This window comes from Gobius niger (genome assembly GCF_951799975.1).
Source record: "Gobius niger genome assembly, chromosome: 16".
Lineage (NCBI taxonomy): Eukaryota > Metazoa > Chordata > Actinopteri > Gobiiformes > Gobiidae > Gobius > Gobius niger.
Window position 1 is genome coordinate 9,108,447 of NC_136867.1, and position 13,157 is coordinate 9,121,603.

The following is a 13,157-nucleotide window of genomic DNA, read 5'->3' on the forward strand; positions in this document are numbered from 1 at the left end:
TGTTTGCTGTCGTACCACTTTTGCAAGATCACTTACAAAAGTAAAAGGTGCATAAAATATTTAGCCCAGGGGTTGTTCTGATACTGATATGGGTAAAGGTGCCAATGAAAGCACTTCCGTCAGGTGCAAATGGATGCACAAGCGATGAGATTAGCACAAATGTTGAGGGGCACGGGATAAACTGCACTCCTCATCACCACCGTAGGAGACAGGAAATACAAGCAGCTCCACAGTTACCCACCTGCGCGCTTCAGGGGCCCTGATGTAATGCATAATTACATGGAAGTAAAACTAACTTCATATCCTGCTTTCTAATATTGACCTCACTATTTCCTACAAACTATAATTAGCATGCCTAAGACACACACACACACAAAGGCATTTGCCACTCATAGAAATGATTTAATTAAAAGGTTTTGGCCTGCACGCTTGATTTCCTCCCCGGGATGAGACTACGATTGCCCTGGTCCTGATCTCAGCACATGTTTTTCAGCAGATTGGGTTCCTCGCTGCAAAGGGCCGGCGCACTGATCATTTCTTGAATTAGTGGAGCGCTATCATCGCCTTTCCCTCAGACCTCCCAGCCGGACTTTACTGTCATTCCAAAATTCCACTTAAGCTTTTTCCTCTCGGGCCCCTCGCACACCGATAAAACGGACTCTGATTGAACTTCTATTTCGAAATCATGTCATTTCTCTCATATTTGCACTATCTCCGCGCATTCTTGGCATCGCGAGCCATGAAATCTAAATCTTGTGTGATGGGGCTGTTCATGTTGCCTGCGTCTGTTCTTCCTTTATCCTCATTGGCGTCGTTCAAATCCACATATATTTTCTTTCATTCTCTGTTGTTCATCGGACTGCTGTAATTTGGCCCTGAGCATTTTATTAGCTGGTGGGAGCCACTGTCTGTGACCCCAAAGGCATGACAGAAGAGAAGATGCCAAGTCAGGACAGGAACGCTGACAGCTGCTGAGAAAGACTTAGTTTGTTGCACACAGGAAGTAGCGCTTCTGTCCAAACTCTGGGCTTAGACACCATAAGGTTTCTCTGGCACCCAGCCCTCCAAGTTTCAAGTAGCTTCTTGTCTAAGATTTTTTTTTTAAAGTATACCAGTAAATATCCAAGCTTTCTTTTCGATGATCCTTTATGTATATTAGAATCAGGCTCAGGTCCTGAAGTGTGAGCATAAGTATAAGATACTTTTAAAGCACTTTATAAATATACTTTGAATACCATACCTTGACTTTACATACACTGTAATACAGGTCACCTGCAGTTCATTTCCATTCTCATTCTGAGTACTCATTTAGCACATTTCTCGTTAGGTCTAGAGGGGCGCATTGATTTTCACTTCATAAATCAGTGTGTTATAAATATTTCTGTTGCCTCTAGATGTTAAAGCCTCTGATATTAGCGACACATGTGATTTCTGGAACCCATTCTAAACAGTGAACATGATCTGAACATAACAAGTCATAAATTAAACATAATAAGTGGCTGAGTAAAGTTTGATTTGTTTTTGTAACATTATTTGTCATGACGTCTGAAATAGAGGGTTGTCACTGGACAAAAACTCATTGATGGTAAAACGTTCTGTAATTGAGTCCGAGCCGTCCAAAAATGACAAATGACAAGTCTGTGACAGTGCTGCAGTAATGGCTCACAGCTCGGCTCTCACCACAGCTCACACTCTGGAGCTGAGCCCACTTTCATCTATTGTTTGAACTGTAAGGAAATCTGAATGCGTTTTAAAATAAGGCCAATTTTAACTGTACGCAGCCTCAAAACACAGCAGAGAAACTTGATCGTCTTGAAGAGTGAAATTCCAGCTTCAAACTGGTTTAGACAATGAGCAGATCAACACTGATGGATTGTGATGTGTTATTTTTCAGCCACAAACTTCTTATACAAATGCATAACCTTCTGTATCTGACATGCAAAAGCAAAGCTTTTCTTTATGAAATATTGCCCGTCAGGAAATACACCCATTTTTCTTGCTTTTGCCCCCATAACTTTGTTGAAAGTTTTGTATTGAAATAGAAAAATAGCCCGGCGCCATTTAGCCACAGCAGAGTCTGTGCTATACTGCCTTCTGAATTTCTCATGTTAGTTTTGGCCGTATTTTGATTAGCTGCATCCAAAAACGACAAATAATGCTATACTAATGTAGACCCATTAAATAATTATTGAAATAATATTAATACATCAGCATACTGTATTTCCTAATGGGTTTCTACACATACACGAATTGCCAAGTTCTATGTTGCTTCGAATGCAATCTGTTGATTTAGTACAGTCACAATTGTGGAGATATTTATTTTGGAAATTTGGGCGTGCATCTTTGGTCATCTCCTTTCAAAGTCTAAATGTTATTATGACACTCACCGTTTGGTGCATATTTCATTTGTGCAGACATTGACGAGTGCCTTAACGAAACCGTCTGTGGGAACAACGGCATGTGCGAGAACACGGACGGCTCCTTCCGCTGCCAGTGCGACCAGGGCTACACCAACCCTCCCGGGGACAACACCAAATGTGTGGGTACGTCTCTGCCCACAAAAACCTCGCCCACTCACTTTGGTTGTCATCAGAGTGTGACCCCAGCGTGTGACCTCTCCTTGACCTTTGTGCCTGTGTACGTGCTGGTGTTGGCCTGACCTTCTGCCTGTCCTTCTTTCTCAGACGTGAACGAGTGTGAGATGAGCGAGGCGCTGTGTGGGGAGGCCCTGTGTGAGAACCACGACGGCAGCTTCCTGTGCTTCTGCCCCAGCGCCAATGAGGAATTTGATCCCATAACCAGCCAGTGCCGCCCCGCCGGTAAGAGCCCGGGGGTAACGCCCGCAGCACGTCCCGTCGCTCCGACACCCAGTTTTCCCTGATTTAATGAGCCGTCTGACAGTATCCAAACACACAGGGTGACGAGGTGGACACGACTTAACTCCACCTTTGTCCAGGGGATCTCTTGACCTGGCTGTTTCCATTCCATGCTGACGATATGACTGGGTGGATTGCCTCCAAAAATTGGCCTAATCCTTCAGGATAATAATAAAGTTATTGCTGCAGCTGAGCTAGCCAAATAACCCTGAGGCCGATAAACCTATTTCCCAAAAAGACAGACACGTTGAAGGTGTATCAGTAAGCATCCATTGTCCATCCTTTATGTCACATTAGGCTTTCGTGAGACGTTGTGTGTGTGAGAGATTTTCACTGATGAAAACCCCACAGTGTGTGCTGTGCGATAGGCGTGTGTGTACACAAATTGGGTCTATTTACATTATTAAGCGGCGCTCCCTCACCGGGATGTTTTTCCTTCTGCCTGGCCACTAAACCCCAGCTATGCCTTTGTGTAGCTTTTTGCCACATTCCAGTGTTTGCTTTCGACGTGTGTTAATCAATCATGTGAGAGTGAATGGTGTGTTGACTCACATGCCAGTGTTTCCATTTGGCTAAGCCAGCAGCTTAAGGGTGAGATGCCTGAGCCCATGCCTCTGGATGAATGAGCGAGCTCAGCAGTGGCAGAGTGAAGGCACTACCTGCTTAAGGCCTGCGCCCGCTGTGGTGAAGCGCACCATCGCACCAACATGTTCACAATAGAACCATTGTGGGACAGATGCAAATATAAAACTAAGCTGAAGGTTTTATTCAAATCATACAAATTGAAAGCAAAAATGTAACTACTTTTTGTAAGCTCTTTTCATGAACACTTGAACCATGTACATGTTTTACAGAAGATGCTGGCGTCAAACCTGCAGTCCCCCTCACACCTTCTGTTTCTGCGTCTGAAGAGAGAAAGGAGTGCTACTATAATCTAAATGATGCCAACTTCTGTGACAATGTCTTGTCCCGAAACGTGACCAAACAGGAGTGCTGCTGCACAGTGGGAGCAGGCTGGGGAGACAACTGTGAGATCCACGCCTGTCCGCTGCCAAGGAGAGGTACGGCACAAGTCCTGATGGCATGATAAAGTAGTGCTTAGTAGTAATTGACCGTTTCTTTCTCCTTTGGCTTCATCCAGCTCTAATACTGTATGTCTTGTGTTTCAGATGACTATAACCAGCTGTGCCCTCATGGCAGTGGATTATTGTCAGTGCCAGTATCCAGCGTTCAGGCTCTGGGAGATCGGCGCCTCTACATAGGTACGAGTCATCTCATTTCACACACACTGCACATCACCACCTCTGCTCCTTTTTAACCAAGACCTGCTGTATGTTCAACTCTTGTCAAACAGATGCCAACGAATGTGAAATGTTTGGACCGGACATCTGTAAGAACGGACAGTGCTCCAATCTGTTCGCAAGCTATACCTGCTACTGTCGCTCCGGCTTCTACTACGATAACATCCGGCTGGAGTGCGTGGGTACGAGAGGCTCTGACACTGTATCGCATACACATTCCCCAAACGTAATGGAATATTGATGTTTGTGTTCTAATATTTGTGCAGATTATGACGAGTGCGATCTGGGTAATGTGTGCGCGGACGGAGTATGTGTCAACACCGCCGGCTCTTTCAACTGCTTTTGTAGTCCTCCGTTAGTGCTCGACAACACGCGGCGCCGCTGTGTTAGCCCCAACACCACAGGTTAGCCACACACACAAACACATTTCCAAAATATAGACCAAAATCCAGTTTCTGCCAACATTCAAACGGCAGATAAATAAGCCCAGACTCTTGTTGCAGAAGAAGTTGCGGAGCCCGAACATGACGTGCACATGGACATCTGCTGGCAGCGTTTGGAAGGAGACAACATGTGCTCCGAGCCGCTGCAGGGACAGAGGACCACGTACACCGAGTGCTGCTGTCTGTTCGGTGTGGCGTGGAGCGGGCAGTGCGCCTTCTGCCCCAGGAAAGACTCCGGTGAGAACAAGACCCTGAAATGTCAGATAGTACGACGAGAGCCAGACTCTAAACACGACCCATATCTCTTTGTGTTCAGAGGACTACGCAGTAATGTGCAACCTGGCACGCCGAGGGGGATCGGACAGTCTGCGGGAGCGCCCTGGTTACGAGTACGGCGTCGAGGGGCCGGACGACGGGGCTGAGCCTTTTGTTCCACCATACTGGGACAACTACGGAAACCCAGCAGGACCATATGACATCCCTGAAAGCGTTCCTCTCTTCAATGACAACGACTACAGCGTCAGACAGCCTCCTGCTCGGGTTCCCATTCATCGACCACGAGAGCAACCGCCACAACCGGTGGACTTCGCTGGTGAGGATCCGGTTTATTCTGGTGATGCGTAAATAGCGGGTGTCTAAGTCGTCTTGAACACGCTCATTTATTATCACCTGTACTGGATTTGTAAAAATTGCATGTTGTGAAGTTCTGGCGTCTTTCCACAGAGCGATACGAAGGGTTTGAAGGGCTCCGGGCAGAAGAGTGTGGCGTTTTAAACGGCTGTGAAAATGGCCGCTGCGTCCGGGTGAGGGAGGGCTACACCTGCGACTGCTTCGACGGATACGAGCTCGACTTGAACAAGATGGCCTGCATTGGTAAGTTGTGTCACAAGGTGCGAATCTGAAAACGTTTATAACCTTCAGAAATGGTGGTCGATCTCAGTGACTTCAGGACATTTGATCTTTGAGTTAAACTGCGTTGAACTCCTCGCTGTGATTTCTGCACGGTTGGTCTGTGACGTTCTACTGTATTCAATTATAAAGCCCAATGCACGGCTTCACATCCTCGCATTATAGCATATGTTTTATTGGAAACTAATGAAAGCAGCAAAACGCTTTCAAACCATTGACTCGACTTCTGGTCAGAGTTTGCATCGTGCAGCTCTGCCAAAGGGAGAGAAGGCCTTGAAATAAAGCCATGAGCAAATTGAAGATGTAATATCTTTAAGTGTACTGTTTGTTTTGTAAGATTGTGAGACTCTCTTGTCATGAAACACTATGATTACAGTATTCTGTCGGCACATAACTTCTCAGCTTCAAGGTCAGGTATTTCCCCAAGAAAACCAGGGTCTGGTACTGGAAACATGTGGGAGCTGTAGGGCCCATGCCACAGCGGCTTGTAAAAAATATCACCAGCAGCGTTTTCTCCAGTGGAACATGATGTAAACAAAGAAAAGGTCATTGCAGATAGGCTCTTACAAAATGACAATCAGACCTCCCATGCTAACAGTGAAAAGTAATTCCCTCCAAGGCCAAAACTTTTACTTTAATCTTATGGATAGTTCAGATTGTAGCCAGCTAACACTCAGCAAGATGCCATCTTTGATTAAAGTTGAGGCAAAAAGAAATAGGGCTTTTACAGTAAAAGGGGTTTTATGGAAATGCTACAGACCCACATGACAAGGTCACAAATGAGCAAACTTGTTCTGACTAACCCTTCCTTTGTGTGCAGACATCAACGAGTGTGAGGACATTAGCGACAAGGTGCCCCTGTGCCAGAACGGACAGTGCTCCAACACTGAGGGCTCGTATAAGTGCACCTGTTTGCCGGGCTTTGTGGCCTCAGCCCAGCCACACAAATGCATCCCGGCTCTCCCCGAGAGGCCGACAGAGACAGACCAGAGGAAACACAGTGACTGAAGAGGGGCTTTATCTGCTCCTAAAGACTCATCCCTGCATCCCCTTTGTGTCCAGCATCACAACCACAACTGCAATATGAGACGTCCCGAACTCTTCCTACCACAGTGCTCCCTGATCAAACACGCCTGAGCAGTGAATGTATCCAATAATCATCAGATATCTATACGCCTTAAAGGGATTCTACATGTTTGGACTGACGTTCATTTGAAACAAACTCTGCATCACTCTTTCCACAAAGTGTCCTTTACTTTCCCTGCTTATTTATTTTGTTGTGACGGGCCTCTGCAAACAAAGAAGATTTCAGATGGCATACCTAATTCCTGTTGTCTGACCACATTTCAATCATGGTTTATCCCAGGACCAGAGTTAAGGTAGTTTTATGTTGAAAGATCTTAACCGAAACAGCTCCAATGTTGTTATGAATATAGACACGGTTCTATAGAGTTAATGCTTGGGCCAAAAATGGTGAAACTGTCAGAAACCTGAAAAGATCAGGGTGTGGGACGAACAGAATGAACCCAATCCCTTTATTTATGTTTATCATCAGAATTGAATATTTTGGGGGGGGAAATATGAGCTACATCTACATGCTGATATTTGATATGGCATAATTAGTAAGGTGCAGGTTTGTATTTTATACAAAAACAAAAGTATCCCTGCATCCCCATGTTTCCAAGCACTTGTTTCACTTTTACTGCAGTACAGAACAGATCACACCAGTGCATTTCTAAAGGCAAAAAAATTGGAAAGGTTAGATATTTGTTTTGTACAGATCTAGCACAATGTATTATTTTGTTACATATTCTCTTCATGCATTATCCGGTTTGATATAACATATATGTAGATGTATACATGTCTGTAAAAGTATCTTTGTTGTATGTATGAGGAGAGTGGCTGACACTGTACCAGAAGAACTGTATGTATCCTGCCCTGTGGAGCAGACAATGAAATATATTTTTGAAGTGACAGCAGTTCGATGTAAACCTTTGACTTTGTAAAGACTGAAATGCAAGCACAAGTGTGCAGTGCAACTTATGGACTAATTATATTACTGACTGACCATCATCAACTGCATCATGAATGTAGCCTGTGTCTATTGGGGCTTCCATGTTGTCTTTCATACTCAGGTGTGACGACATGTGGCCCTTGTGGATTGCACCTGCAGATTAACAAATGTACTATTTATATCCACATTCTTTACAAACAGCCCATGCTCTCACATCAGTTTCCTGTTTGTGGAGCCGAAGAACAGAAGTCGGATTTTTACTGTTAAATCTATGGTCATTGAAAGGATATGCTTTTTAACTGTGTTTACCTGCTGACTGTAATATTTTCAGTCATCAAAATGAAATAAAAAATAATACACATAAAAGTTCTGGGATGTGTTTTTTTCTTTTTCTTTTTCACATACCAAACAGATGGTAGATAATAGTAAAATAATTTGAATTGTATCTAATTCATATATGCAATAACTGTACATGTTTATTGATTTATATATTCATAGTTAAACATTCATTGATATATTTATATAATTAGCTAATTTCCCTTTTTTCTTACGTCATTGTTTTCACGACGTTCTACCGCCCTCTAGTGGCCAATACTAAGCGACACACGAGATGTTTTTCCTTGCCGTGTTTCTCCGGTGGGATTCTGGGAACTAGTGTTTCGTTTCCCGTATCGCGCCCACTCTCCCTCCCACTGCATATCCGTGTCGTTGCCTACACTTCCCAGAAACCACCGCGCGTCGTACGTACGTGTATCGTCCACTTCTGTCCACTCTCGTGCGTCCGCCGTGTTGCTATTGAAGGTATTTATTTACTGCATGAAATAAACGAGACAAAGGCAAGTAACGTAATGTGCACGCTCGCAAAGAAAGTGAGATTTTGCAGGTATTTGCGTTGCTGTGGTCGCAGAGTTAACACATTCGCTCAAGTGTTTCTGATTTTTGTTGAATGTATTGACATTTACTTATTCCACATTTGATTCATAAAACACCCATGACCGCTATTCCCTCGTTTTGCTCCACAGTGTGAACGTAAACCTCTTCTTGTCGGCTTGGAGAAGATCTGAACATTTTGCCGGCGGGGTTGTCGTTTTCAGATGGCAGGGGGGGAATGTCTCTCTCAGAGCAAACCCCAAATGGACAGTTCATCCCTGCGACATCGGAAACCCTCTGTCAGTCTGAAAGAGGGGCACAACAGCACCGCACACTCGCCCGAAACTCCAGATGACACCCAGTCCTCCTACGGGACAAGAAGAAGAAAAGCGCCCAGTAAAGTCCTTCTGCCTGTGGTGGCGGGCATCTCCTTCTCCACACGCCTGTACAGGATAACTGAGCCCCCGCATGTGTGGTGAGCGCTGTCACCATCTTATTATTAGTATCATCATTATGGCTTACTTTACAGGAAACTGCCCAAACCTCATGCATCTCTGTGTATTTCCAGCTGGGATGAGACGCACTTTGGGAAAATGGGGAGCTACTACATCAACAGGACGTTCTTCTTTGATGTCCATCCTCCTCTTGGGAAGGTGTGACAAGAGACTTTATTACAGTTTACACGTGTAGAACCAGTAACCAGTGTTTTTTTTATGTCTTGCAGATGCTTATAGGACTCGCTGGGTACATGACAGGGTACGACGGCTCCTTTCCATTCATAAAACCGGGAGACAGATACGAGCACCACAACTACTGGGGGATGAGAGGGGTACGTTTATTATTAGCATTTCATCATTCAACAGTTGTGGTTATATTGTATTGTTTCGGGACATAATGGCGACGATTTCTATGGCGTTTTTTGCAGCCATATTCATTCATTCATTTTGCGTTTTCAGTTCAGTTGCACAATGTTTTTTGAATGACTCTGCACTGAATCTGTGTGTGCATGTTCCCGCAGTTCTGTGCAGTCCTCGGCTCCTTCCTCCCCATCTTTGCCTACCTCATAGTGCTGGAACTGTCCCGCTCCCCAATGGCCGCTCTGATAGCCGCTTCTTTGCTCCTCTTTGGTCAGTAATAGTAGTTGTTTTGACAAAGATGTTCAGCCCCTATCACTCTACATATACATATTATTAACTGTTTTTTTATTTATTTTTTTACATTTGCTCGTGCTCTGACAGACACTGGCTGCATCACAATATCCCAGTACATCTTACTGGATCCGATACTCATGTTCTTCATTATGGGGGCGGTGCTGAGTATGGTCATGTTGAATCAGCAGGCAGACTGGTAAGACTTCACAATTCCTTCCACCCTTTTGGTCATTGACTTTTCGCTTCTTTGTTTTTCCCCCCCAGTCCATTTTCAGCACCTTGGTGGCTTTGGCTGGTACTGACCGGGGTAAACTTAGCCGGAGCTTTAGGGGTTAAATTTGTCGGTCTGTTCGTCATCACACTGGTGGGCCTCCATACAGTGTCTGACCTGTGGAGGCTTTTTGGAGACCTGAGCTTATCATTGGTGATTTGCCTCCTATACCGCTTTTGAAACTGCCCATACAATCGATTTTGGATTCACCGAAGTGACTTTTCTGTGGCAGGTCGACATCGGGAAGCACTTTGTGGCTCGCGTCGCGGGGCTCATCCTGCTGCCCCTCTTTCTTTACGTCACCATATTTGCCGTGCACTTTGTCGTGTTGAATAAAAGGTAAGTTATTATGATCATTTAATCTTGGGTTGGTTTGAAGTAACCAAAAATAGGCTGAATAACTGTTTGGTCTCCCGTACCAGTGGACCAGGGGATGGCTTCTTCAGTTCAGCTTTTCAGTCCCGCCTCATTGGCAACAATCTGCACAACGCCTCCATGCCTGAATGTACGTACGAGCTTTGTATTTTTATTTTGTGAAAGCTGATTCTCACAGTAATATGTTGTTATCCCACGGTCAGACTTGGCGTATGGCTCCACCATCACTATTAAAAACCTTCGCATCGCGGGGGGCTACTTGCATTCTCACTGGCACTTGTTTCCAGAAGGAGTGGGAGCACGGCAGCAACAGGTGAGTGCACAAAACAACATGCTAATAACCCTAATGTACGGATCATTTGATTCTTTTGTCAGAATAACTGTGTTTCATGTTTTCAGGTGACGGCGTACCTTCACAAAGACTACAACAACTTATGGCTGGTTCATAAGCACAAGTACAATAACTGTAAGAGGACTGTGAATCGATATATGACTACAGTATTTAGTTTATAATTCACTCAGTTGAATGTTTTTCTTTTTAAGCTCATACTGAGAGCCCTGATCTGGTTCGTCATGGTGATATCATTCGCCTGGAGCACAAAGAGTAAGTGGAATCGGCGTCGAGGTTAAAATGACATGTTATGTTATTTTATTATCTTCACTTGCAGAACAACTCGCAGTTTGCACAGTCACCTCCACGAGGCGCCGCTAACAAAGAAGCACTTCCAGGTCACAGGCTATGGCATTGTACGTATGTGAATCGTATGTTTGTTTTTACCATAATGCCTGTGATTATTCTCGATGTAGGCGAATCTGACTTCCTGTTCCTGTTTTTAGAATGGCACGGGAGACAGCAACGACCTGTGGCAGATACAGGTGTGCGGGGGTCGGGCTGGTGACCCGGTCAAAGTGCTGCGCAGCAAAGTCCGCCTTCTGCATCGGGCCACGGGCTGCGTCCTGTACTCCTCAGGCAGAACACTTCCAAAATGGTAAATCCTACTTTTGAGTTTAATTTATAATAATAATAATAATAATAACAATAATAATGTGACAGGGGCTGGGAGCAGGTCGAGGTAACATGTAGCCCATACCTGAAGGAGACTCCAAGCTCTCAGTGGAACATTGAAGATCATATCAATCCCAAATGTAAGTGTACATGTTTTATTAGTCAATATCCTCCTTACATCTTTTTATTTTGGTCTGCATTTCCAGTGCCCAACATTAGCCTTTCCGTGCTGAAGCCACACTTCATGGAGATCTTAATTGAGTCCCATATTGTCATGCTAAGAGTAAGATGCCACATAAAAAAAACTGCAGTATATGTTTCAATTGGACCCAATATTTAAGTGCGGTTTGTCATTTTTCAGGGAAACAGTGGTTTGAAGCCAAAGGACAATGAGATGAACTCCAAACCATGGCACTGGCCCATCAACTACCAGGCACGTTGTTAATCTCGTATGTGCACGCCACTTTTTTTTCACAGTATGTAATTACTTGGATACTATTTCTTTAGGGATTAAGGTTTTCTGGAGTGAATAATACGGATTACCGAGTTTACCTGCTGGGAAACCCTGTAAGTGTATCCCTGCTCCACTCGTTTGTTTTTGATGCCAAAGCTCATGTAATGTACTTTTTCACAGGTGGTCTGGTGGATTAACCTGGCCAGTTTGGCACTGTACCTGCTGATGATTGCGGTTGCGTCAGTAACAGTACAAAGAGGTTTTTCATTAGTCCCAAAGAGAATAGGTAGGAGCCTTTTATATGGGCTGCATTATCACAGTATTATGTTTTAATCACATGTTCTGTATTTTAGAGCAGCTACGTGTTCTCAGAAGAGGAGGAGGGCTGCTGCTTATAGGCTGGCTACTACACTATGCACCTTTCTACACCATGGGCCGAGTGCTCTACTATCACCATTACTTTCCTGCCATGCTTTTCAGCAGCATGTTAACAGGTAGGATAAAGCGGGATGAATAATAAACCTCTCAAAACTAGATCAAATGTTTTACTGATATCCACTAAGTCTTAGTGGAATGGGTGGTCCAACCTGTTGAATGCACTTTCAAATTAATTAATAACTTTAGAGATGTTAAAAACTGATAGTATGTGTTTTTTTCTTTTACAGGAATTACTTTAGACATTTTGTTTAAAAGCACAGATCTGCTTTTCCGTACCCCTTATTCAGACTGGCTACAGAGCGGTGGTCAAAAAGTCCTTCTCTTAAGTATTGTTTACAGGTGAGCAAAGACACATTTGACACTATCTAACTAAAAAGTCTTCATGGTTTATCCATCGAATAGTTATGAAACTAAAGTGACAGCATTTCTTTCTGTGATAGTTTTTACCTGTTCCACCCACTTTCCTACGGCATGACTGGACCTCTGGCACACAACCCAAAGAGTCGCATGGCCCGTCTGAAATGGATGGACTCGTGGGAGTTCTAAAGACTTTTTCCATAACACTTGAATAGACATACAGTCTTAGTGATCACAGTTCTCAAAACACGGTGTGTTGTGTCATATAGTACCTTTCCTAGTGTATGGTTTACTTTTAAAGATAGTCAGTGCAATAGAAAACATGATTGGGAGATGTAGAGGTACTGTATTTTATTCATTTTATCCGCTATGAGTGTAAACAAACAATGGTTATCTGAAGTGCCTAAAATGTGAAAGAGGGAACCCTGGCACAATCATGAATACTCGTGCTCAATCTGTGTTTGTGTGTCATATGTGTAATTCTGTTATGAGTGAATTTGGAAGTGTGACTTAAATAAACAATTATATTCTTCTATATTCGTGTAATGTTCTTGTTTTAACTGTAGCGTAGCGGTAAAGGTAGTGATTTCCCCGTGTTCCATGCTATTATTGTAGAAATGCAGAGACTACACACATTATGAAACTACATTGCAGAGGCCGCCCCCTTGTGGCTGGTATTGGAAAATGCAGCG

The 13,157-nt window shown here is 44.0% G+C and overlaps 2 protein-coding genes across 3 annotated transcripts in view; both read left to right on the plus strand.

Annotated features, from left to right (window-relative positions):
- Positions 1-7,016, plus strand: part of LOC306975654 (latent-transforming growth factor beta-binding protein 2-like) — a 72,459-nt gene extending 65,443 nt beyond the window's left edge. For both annotated transcript variants that reach the window (XM_079573277.1, XM_079573278.1), the window contains exons 32-41: positions 2,415-2,543; positions 2,685-2,819; positions 3,731-3,937; positions 4,046-4,138; positions 4,231-4,359; positions 4,444-4,581; positions 4,681-4,857; positions 4,937-5,212; positions 5,344-5,493; positions 6,350-7,016. In XM_079573277.1, coding sequence (XP_079429403.1) covers positions 2,415-2,543; positions 2,685-2,819; positions 3,731-3,937; positions 4,046-4,138; positions 4,231-4,359; positions 4,444-4,581; positions 4,681-4,857; positions 4,937-5,212; positions 5,344-5,493; positions 6,350-6,537 — 1,622 coding nt within the window. In that variant the 3' untranslated portion in view covers positions 6,538-7,016. The remainder of the gene's footprint in view (positions 1-2,414; positions 2,544-2,684; positions 2,820-3,730; positions 3,938-4,045; positions 4,139-4,230; positions 4,360-4,443; positions 4,582-4,680; positions 4,858-4,936; positions 5,213-5,343; positions 5,494-6,349) is intronic.
- A 1,255-nt stretch (positions 7,017-8,271) lies between these two features.
- pomt2 (protein-O-mannosyltransferase 2) lies at positions 8,272-12,962 on the plus strand. Its single transcript, XM_079573282.1, has 22 exons — positions 8,272-8,344; positions 8,566-8,888; positions 8,982-9,066; positions 9,138-9,242; positions 9,432-9,540; positions 9,652-9,760; positions 9,829-9,988; positions 10,068-10,174; positions 10,258-10,340; positions 10,414-10,523; positions 10,610-10,676; positions 10,754-10,814; positions 10,879-10,957; positions 11,048-11,199; positions 11,265-11,356; positions 11,423-11,499; positions 11,578-11,649; positions 11,724-11,783; positions 11,851-11,956; positions 12,024-12,164; positions 12,336-12,447; positions 12,549-12,962. Exons 2-22 carry the CDS (start codon positions 8,638-8,640, stop codon positions 12,652-12,654), a joined length of 2,244 nt encoding a protein of 747 aa, XP_079429408.1. The 5' UTR covers positions 8,272-8,344; positions 8,566-8,637; the 3' UTR covers positions 12,655-12,962.
- Positions 12,963-13,157: the final 195 nt, after the last annotated feature.

Coding starts and splice junctions, on each gene's coding strand:
- pomt2 (XM_079573282.1), top strand. CDS start 8,638: ATGGCAGGGGGGGAATGTCTCTCTCAGAGCAAACCCCAAATGGACAGT. Junction 10,677..10,753: donor TAAGCACAAGTACAATAACT/GTAAGAGGACTG, acceptor TTTCTTTTTAAG/CTCATACTGAGAGCCCTGAT. Junction 12,448..12,548: donor CTCTTAAGTATTGTTTACAG/GTGAGCAAAGAC, acceptor TTTCTGTGATAG/TTTTTACCTGTTCCACCCAC.